General features: G+C 40.5%; 1 protein-coding gene across 1 annotated transcript; it reads left to right on the forward strand.

Moving 5' to 3' along the window:
- Nucleotides 1-4990: 4990 nt before the first annotated feature.
- LOC108897273 (uncharacterized) lies at nucleotides 4991-7337 on the forward strand. Its single transcript, XM_018696814.2, has 2 exons — nucleotides 4991-5632; nucleotides 7176-7337. Exons 1-2 carry the CDS (start codon nucleotides 5083-5085, stop codon nucleotides 7211-7213), a joined length of 588 nt encoding a protein of 195 aa, XP_018552330.2. The 5' UTR covers nucleotides 4991-5082; the 3' UTR covers nucleotides 7214-7337.
- The last annotated feature ends 2068 nt before the right edge of the window (nucleotides 7338-9405 follow it).

A 9405-nucleotide genomic window follows, 5' to 3' on the forward strand; every position in this document is an offset into this window, starting at 1 on the left:
ATATTCAGCACTTTTCAGCACCATATGGTATCTAGACATTTATTTATAGGTTTGTCTTTACTCTCTCTGTTCTTTTGTCCACATCCAGGTCTGCCTATTCCGAGAAGATGTATGTGTCTTTTCAAAGAAGCTTTGGGGGAACATCTTTGGAAAGTACTGGTTTGAGTAAGCACTGAAAGTAAGTAGGTGTTTTTATTTCATCTCTCTCTCTATTTTTTTTTTTTCTTTACTGCGTCAGAAAGGCAACTGCATGAGCTGCTGTGAGCCTCTGACTCCATTAATAACTTGTGCAGTGGGGACCTATTATGCAAGTCCTGAAACCTGAGAGCCAGTCACCTGTTCCGCTACCTGAGCCTGGGCCCTGGGGACAGAGGAAAGGAAAAGAAGGGTAGACAGCCTCACTGAGCTGTCTAGCCAGGGAGGCTCTCAGCTCATATGGATAAGACCTATAGGGCTCTGCTGGAAGCCCCATTGGTCCCAGATGGGTGTTTTCTTTTCTTTCTTTCTTTTTTTTTTTTTTTTAACCAGCATAACTAAACCAGAGGCATGTGTGGAGAATGAATTAACTGAGACATATGCAAGATCCACTGAAGTGTGTCCACAAGAGCGGTCACTGTTAAAGTTCTACCAAGGACACAGGCTCGTGTTCTCTTTCATTTGCAGATCATGTTAAGCTCTTAGTTCTGAGGCGGCTAACATGAGCTCACTGGGTCATTTGTATAAACACATTGACTCAGTTGATGCTCCTTGCTCCTTGATCCCCCTGTCAGCTGAGAGGAGTTTTCCCCTAGGGACTTGAGAAAAGACCGACAGAATTCTCTCAGCTACCTAGTGACTGCACAGATCTGTTATACTCCCAGCAGTTAGCAAAAAAGAGCTCACACTGTGTGGCCTGTGGTGAAAGAAGTGGATATATCTGCTCTACAAAGAGGTGCAACAGTTTATGTCTTGGGCTGGACACTCTGCTTTATGAGGTAAGAAGGCTCCACGATATGCACCATAAAGGCTGGACTTCGTAATACTTTTCTGTTCTATTTTTAAGAGAAACAATATGTCAAACTTGTATTCCTTTGTATAAATAAATAAATAAATAAAACAAATGGTAGGGTAAAATGCTGGGAAAAAAATGCTGCATTTATTGTTAAAAATGTCCAAAATATCAGATATTTTAGATATTATGTTCACAGTACTTTTAGATGTAGCACTAGTTGGTAGTTGCTAATGTGTAGAACATTTGAAGGTTTGTTCTTGCTGTTTCAGGTGTGGATGCATGTTGAATATCTACAAATAGCTCTAGAGGCTACGGGTATGTTTTCCTGCTGTGAATTCAAACAGATTATGCCCCATGTGACCACATTCCAGTGACCCACGCTCAGGACCATTAGAGCACACTTGACTCAGTCTGACAAATTGTTCTATTCCAGAAACTAGTGTGTAACTCATAACAAGGAGCATGCACTCTATGCAGCATGTACATTAACCTTATAATCCATGATTTGCTGAACAAAAACACATCTGTTGTCAGAAAGTAATTTAACCTTCATAAAGTGCATATTTGTGAAAAGGAGACATAGAGATAAATATTTCTCTTACAAGAGGTAATTTCAAGATCATTAGATGGTTCTTTTTCTTTTCACTAAAAACTCAAATTGGGGGGGTTCAAAGGACAGTGCACGGAAAGATGAAAGAAATAAAGGGCCAGGATAATAAGACTAGTCCTTGACAAAAAATAACCTCTGCTATGACACATCTGAATAGCAGCATTTTGTCCAAGAGCTTTCTCAGTGAGCCTCATTTCAACACTGGCTGTGCTGATGGGTTTATCTCACATGCATCCACTCCTCTCTACAGTCCGTCTGCTTCCTAACCAGCTGTGGGTCCCACTGCCTTGCTCTCTGTTCCTGGCACTGTCAGGACCACAAAGGTTTACTCAGTCACTGGGTTCCACGCATGCAACAATAAGCATATGGTCACACCGGCCAAGTACAAACCCTGTTCACTCTCTGTGTGCTGTCACTCACAAACACACACTCTGTGTTTCTAGTTTTCTCACATACACGTCTTGCATTTTTTGCTCTGTATCTCACAGACCTGTCAGTTAGAGGTGCATAAGGTTTACTTTTAAGGATAAGGATTGTATATTTTTATGTCAGCAAATCCAATAATAGTATCAAAATAACAATATGTTCATGTCTAAATACTGTGTCACCTGGGCATTGTAGATTTTAGATGATGTTTCTCAAACAGGTGTAAATAGTGGATTTTGTTGTGGACTATTTTCAGCTGTGTATGCTAGCAGGTGTCCACTCTATTATACTCATATATTATGCATACTACAGTATATATTGTGTTTGATGCAGTAAAAACATATATATCCATATTTAGTTGAAAGGCTCTTGTCACCCTCTGTGTCCATAGTTTCAGAGTTCATTCCAGTTATTTTGTTCACTTCCCCATTTTAAGCCATATGTCCTTCAGAGTTCCTAATCATAGTCCCTCTCTCACACAAGAACACTTCTACATATATACTGCTCTTTTGTGAAGTGCAACATTATAAAAATATTGTTGTTCCTCCGATTACACTTGCTGGTTGGGCAAAAATAAATCAAAGGAAAAATGGGGTGAAACTGTGAATGTCTAAATTTCTATTTCAGTGTTGTTATTCAAGCTTGCATTCCCGTCCCATGTGACCCACCTCAAAGTGGAGCACACGGGGTAAACATAATTACTTGCCTTGTATTATATGCACTGTACCGTTCATGCAAACATCTTAACAGGCCAACAGTATGACTTCAATTTGCAAGGTCTCAGCATGACATCGTATAACATGTAATGAATGCTCTGCATACTTGACAGGTTTATTTAAACAGTAAATTATTTCACCATTTGTTATAATCTCACTTTTATTGACCATAATAGCTGCATAGTGTAGAGCTTTGTAGCAGCTGAATTGAGAACAGTGCACTTGGTGTATCATGATTAAGAAGCTGAATTGTACTGAGTGCTGAATAAAATGAATCGATAAGCCCCATCCCATGCCTTCTGAAACAATAGCCATAAACGTTTAAGCTATTGTTTGGTGTTAAGGAATTATCCAAAATGTGCCAGGCAAGCAAGGCAGATAACTATGTTAGGAGAGTCATCATCAGCTGAGCAGAGAGAGAGAGAGATTTTTCTTTTGGGTGCTGATAGGTGGGAATGAACATGGCTGGAAGCATGGAATAAATGATGGAATGATAAAGTGAAGTGAATAATGCGATATTGAAGTGTTAGCAGAAAGACTATTTTCACTGACAGGATAGCTTTACTTTTGTGATGAGTAGGTGGGTTTAGTAATTGTAAGGGGTATGCCTTTGAAGTGGACTTCCTTTTTATGTTATGTATGCTGCATGTGCAGCCTAGTTAGAATCAGGAGCTGCAATGCTCTAACGTACAATATACTTCTTTTTCTTTTGTGAACAGACAAGACAGCTGGTCGATGTCAGTGGGTTTCCGCAGTCAGAGATTCCCAAGCCTATTGACACCTAACATCAATGAGGTAAACAGCTCTGGGGGTACTTATCTGTTTACCCAAGGTCTTATGATATTTTCTGCAAATACTGGGTGGATACACTGCTGCACTGTGTGATCAGTCACCGTGTACTACTGTTATTTGTTACTGGAAGATGTAAATCGTTTTGCCCTAAGGAAGAAGATGTACAATGAAGTAAATATCACTTTTTACATGTGCTCAGAATGCTTGTTGAGCAAAATACATTTCAAAATAAGTGTTACTATGGATATTTGAACAAGAAATTTGCCATTAACAAAACTACATATTCTGTAAGCTGTATAAATAACCCTGAATATGTAACAAAATTCTATTCCTTCCATACTTATATGATATTTGATTTCTGATCTAATTAGTAAGGTCTGCAGATTTCCATTATTTTGGTTTACAGCAACATTCAAAGAGACAAAACTACTCATTAAGCCAAATTATATTTGTGTAAAACTCTCCTGATATTTGGGTTCATGGAATGTGAGCCAACACAAGAGCTTGTTTGAGAAAGATGTTTCATTGTTTGCATGTTGTTTTGCATCCTGTGTGCAAAAGCAGCAGGAAAGAAAGTATAATTCAAGTAGCTATTCCATGTTCAAAATTTGTTTGTGTTTTATTAACTGAAGTTTTTTTTAAAAAAGGAATAGAGCACAGACTGGTAGTGTTTTGGTTTGTTGTTAGTTTTTTTTTTTTTTTTTTTTTTTTTCAATATACAAATGCAGGTTGTTCATCTTAAATGTCATGGATAATGTGTCCCTAAGTGCCACCCATCATGTTACACATTACCACAGCAACAGCAACAGAAATAAGTCAAGCAAGAGAGCAGATAATAAGTCCTTCGAATCACATCCCAGTGGTTAATATCTTTGTATTTGCAGTCTTTCTTGGTTTCATTTGAGTTATAGAATCTTCCAGTTTGCAGAGGCGCCAGTTTCACACTGATATGAAGCTTTTTTCTTTTCTCTGTCTTTTCATAGGCCTCAAATAAGGATATTACTGCTTCACTGCACAGGAATGTCCTGTCATGAGGTGTGTGGCAGTGGCAAGAGTAGAAGGAGAGTGTGTCTCTTAGAGCAATAACACAGTCTGCCTGCTCTCTGGCCGCAGATAGTGGATCTTGCAGTGGACCTTCCAACCTGTTCAGGGCTTCCAGTGTCCCAGATGTGGTGGGAAGGAGTCCAAAGGCAGCATTTTCTTCCATCAGTGTTACAGCCTGGAAGGTTTTGCTATCACTCTCCACCTCCGAGGACCCATCAACTCCGATACAACCTGTGAAGGTATTGACTTCACCAGAGCTACCAGAAACTTTTAGGAGAAGAGCCTCATCCATACCCACAAGCACGATGAGAGTCTCGAACTCCCAACCGGACGTGCGCAAACAGAACCCTACTGTTGTGACACCAAATGAGTTCAGACTGGCCTACTCACCAGCTGATGGATTGGCAGTGAGAGATCCAGGAAAGAGGAAAGTTCAACTCCTACAACGCAGACTGAGCTACACAGAGGTCGACAGAAAGCAAGATGTGATAGGTGGCTCATTAATGAACCTGTCCTCACAGCCTTCCTACCGGGCTTGTATCCACCGTGAGGTGCCTCTGAGGTCCGCTAGTTCTGTTGTGTTTTTGGACAAGTCACTTTCCATTTCCCTTGTGGAACTAGAGGGAGGAAGAGCAGGTCAAACTGCTTTGTACAGGTCTACCTTGTCTGTTCGCCTTGGTGTCTCATCCGGTTGCAGATCCTCTACAGACAACAAATCAGCCAAAACAAATGAGGGTTCCAGGAGACCCAGAGCAGCCATGTTGGGCTGTAACAAACGCAATGGCCGAGAGAGCGGTTTGGGTCACTGCAGAGGCCCTCTATCAAAGCAGCGGGGGCGTAAGGTCGAGCAAACAGCACCCGCTCATGGTATTAACAACAAGGCTGATGATTCAGATGTGCAGCACCACAGCTCTACTTTGGGATTATTGTCATTCACAGGGCCAAGCCCCTCAAACACAAAGGCTGGCAGGCAGAAGGGGAATGCAGATGAGGCAGCCTTCCCTTCCCAGAGCAATTTCAGGCACAGGCAGCACACTTTCAATATTGGCCCAGGTATGAATTTCATCACCTTGCTTCAGAAGTGAAAATCTAAAGCACCCACGCCAATTGATCTGTATATTCCTTTCAGTGGCTCGTATATTCTAAAGTTATTGTAGATAAGATCACATTTCCGAGGCGTAACAGCAAGCTGAGTGTGGTGCCAGGGTGGCCTAAGAGGGTGGAAAGTCTCATTTTTTTCACTCTGCCTCTCACCTTTTGATTTATACCTCATGCATTGTTAATAGACCCACACCCACCCACCACACTCCTCCTACTGTACATTCACGCAGTATAAACTAAAAAAAAAAAAAAAAACTGGTACATGCACACATTCAGTTCAACTGCATATTTAAATAAAGAACAAACACTTATCATTTATCCTAGCAGCTAGCCTTGTTCTGTGCAAAGATAACAAAATATGCCTTCTGCGTCTCCAAAGCTCACAAAATAACAGGTTATTCTAATTCAAGAAAAGTTTGGCTTGCCATTTCCACTTTTTCAGTCTTCATGCTAATGCAAGCTAAGAGGCACAAATAAACACACTTCCCAAGATGCGAAACAATTTCTTTAGTTTCAAGGCACAGTGTGGTGCAAGGGCAAGCTGAATTGATGCACTGATATTGCAGTGAGTCATAAGACTCTTCACAGAATATAGAGCTTATCTATTGTACTTTGCATGCTGTGAGGAGGCCTATACAGTACTGTCAGTGGATGTCACAGCCAAAAGGACTCAAAAAATGTAATCTAAAATGTCACTGCCTGAAGCAAATTCAGTCTTACCTGCCCACCTTCCATGCATGTTACATGGGCTGTCGCAAGAAAACCAACTGCAACACAACACTTTTTAATTATTTAACAACTCTCTCCTCTCATTTCAACATTTATTTTCTGTGCAGTCCTGCAGCTTTCTTTCCTGTGTTCTCTGTCAAAACTTTGTTCTCTTCAGTGGTTCAGTTCATTTGTTCCAGTACCTAAAGGGCAAGATATATCCTGTAGAAATAGCTTGACCGGCAACATTACATTTTTTGCGTGTGCTTCCCAGAGCATGTGATGATACTCTGTCTACATGCCGCATGGTCATGGCAGGGTATTCAACGGAGATATACTATATTCCATAAAAGGTAGAGGAATGAGGGTACAGGTGCAGGATGGATGCACTGTCATCTTTTACATTATTCATAGGCCACACTCATGTTCCCTCTGGCTTTTTTCTGCCTTTGTGTGTGTGGGGGGTATATGGGGATGTGTTAGGGTCAGTTTGAGGTCTGTTCATTTTTCTCTTTCTTCAGATCATAAAAGCTTTGATAGAACTCAAAAATGTGAAAATTGTAACTGTAACCCTGAGAGTTTGAGAGTGGAAGAATATAGTCATCTGCTGTATGCCTTTTATAAAATACCAAACAGTAACGTCAACACATCAACTTCAAATTATTTTTCCCCATGAAAGTTGCCCTGTGAAAATGATCCTGCTCTTTTCAATCCAATCTTTTGGAATGATGTGACTTGCCAAATTGAATTCCACACAGTCATTTCACTTCTCTCTCTGTCTCTCAAGTGGACTCCAGAACATGGGACAAGCGGACAGTGTACTGACAACGCAGGAGAACAACAAGAACATGGCTGTTCCATAGAACCTCAGAAAGTCTCTGCTTTGGATGACACCTGTTATTATCATTCCCAGCTGAAGGCTGACTCTCTGGGAGGTGCACCTCAGACTCTCAGCCTCAAAGTAGGAGCTGCATTTCTGTAGTTTTCTAAATAATCACTCGTCTTTAAAATGAACACAGACAAATACTGTTGAGTGTTCCAACACAAACCTGACTTTGAGCTTGAAGGATTACTATCTTTGGAAATAACAGTTTGACCAAAAAATTTGAAGCACAATGTTCACTTACTGGAAATCTGGCACAGCTTAGCTTTCTGGCACATCTCATTGCCTTCATCATGTTTGCTCAATTGCTATAAAGCTGGTTGAGGTTTTATCACATGACCCATGAAAATTGGGTCAAGATACAGGTGGAGAAATATCTGATGTCTAGCATCAATATTTAGGTCAAATGGTAACAACTGAATTGTCGTCACTGAGCAAACTCCATTTGCTGATGAAAGCCAAAGTATGACTCAAAGCTCTTCCTTCTTCTTTTTCTTTGTCAAAAACATATCTTTTTTTAACAGTTTATATAACTACTACTTGTATTATTTATTATATGTCTTCTGTGTAACACTATGATACAATATCTTATCTCTGAATTTTTCCTATTGAGAACATTTCTGCAGTTCTATTGCTTTTGATCTGTTCAGGAAGTCAGGAAATATCAAATAATCAGTGGAGCCACTGAGGATACAAATACAAACGTAATGATGACAGGTCATCCATGGAGTCAAGAAATACCATGAAAAGCTGTTTCTAGTATTATACACAGTGCAGCTACGCAAGGTTTATGATCAGATGTGGAGAAGTGGAGAAAGGTTCCTTTAAAACCTTAAGGATGATATATTAGACTGTTTCAATTAAGGTTTCCCACACATAGAATTTTAATGTGTTTACTGTTGGAATAAACATTATCACAACAGCAGCGGCATCTCTTGAGGGGTGATTTTTTTTTTGCTCTAGTTGGTGTTTGACACAGCCTCTGCCAAATAGAGGGGGAATTTAAAGAAAATAAATAATTATAAGATTTCCCCTTATTATCCCTTCCTCCCTCATTTTTTTTTTTTATTTTATTCTAGTTTTTCTTTCTATCCTGATACTGTAACAAGTTTTATCTGGGGATTATGAGAGGTAAAGATCCAGTGAGGTTTATGATGCTTTCTAAAGGATTCAGATTCCCCTTGTGAGTAAAGCTCTCATACCTTTATCCCCACTAAAGCTGAGCATAATATTACCATGTTGCCTACACCTCCTAGCTATTACAAGGCTATGAAGAGGATTCTCCAAGGTTAAGGAATAGATTAAGGATATTTTCAGAATAGATTCTAACCTAATGGAGATTTTTTTTTTTCTCTCTTTCCTCTGGATTAGTGTCTATGAGTTCCACTGTATTCTTCCCACCAACAAGCAGCTTACTGTTATTTATCCCTCTTCCCCCAACCCCCAGGAGGCTTTGGCACTCTTCAGGCCAGACTTCATCAGCCGATCTCAGGGTCGGGTGAGGAGGTTGGCGCAGAAGGCCAGGAGAAGGAGAGCACTGCAGGACTCCAATCCGGACCTGGTGCAGGGCCTCAGGGAGGATCGAGGCAAACAAAAGAGGAACTGCACCACACCGGATCCACTTAGCGGTAGGTACAGCTGAATAACTCGGCCTGAAACCTGAAAAAGCAGAAGTAAGCTATTAAGTGGAATATCTGACCCAAAGACAATGAATCACAATGTTTTGGTTGTGCTGTCTCCACAATAATAACAATAGCTGCAGGTCATATGACTGAAGGTCCTGGAAGTTGTGCAAGTGGATGTGGTAATGACAGCACGCAACTCACAGTCTGGCACTTCCATTTAAGATAGTTTCCCAGGAGTCAGTACAAAGCAGGCCCTCGTCCTCTGCATCAATCTTTTACCGTGTATCCCATCTGTTGTTACACCACTTCTGTAGAAACCAGCACATTCATCAAATCCCTGAACTGTTGTGGAAGCTCGTCCAGTAGGTGTAGTTTACTGGTGACAGGTAGTCATTTTAATCACCCACACACATAGGGAAATAGGTAGATAAGGAAGTTGTGGTCAGATCTAATCAAGCATGACTTACTGAGGAATTATGAACTGTGTCTCAAATAATTCACTCTAAACT

This window comes from Lates calcarifer, linkage group LG16_LG22 (assembly GCF_001640805.2).
Source record: "Lates calcarifer isolate ASB-BC8 linkage group LG16_LG22, TLL_Latcal_v3, whole genome shotgun sequence".
Classification (NCBI taxonomy): Eukaryota; Metazoa; Chordata; class Actinopteri; family Centropomidae; genus Lates; species Lates calcarifer.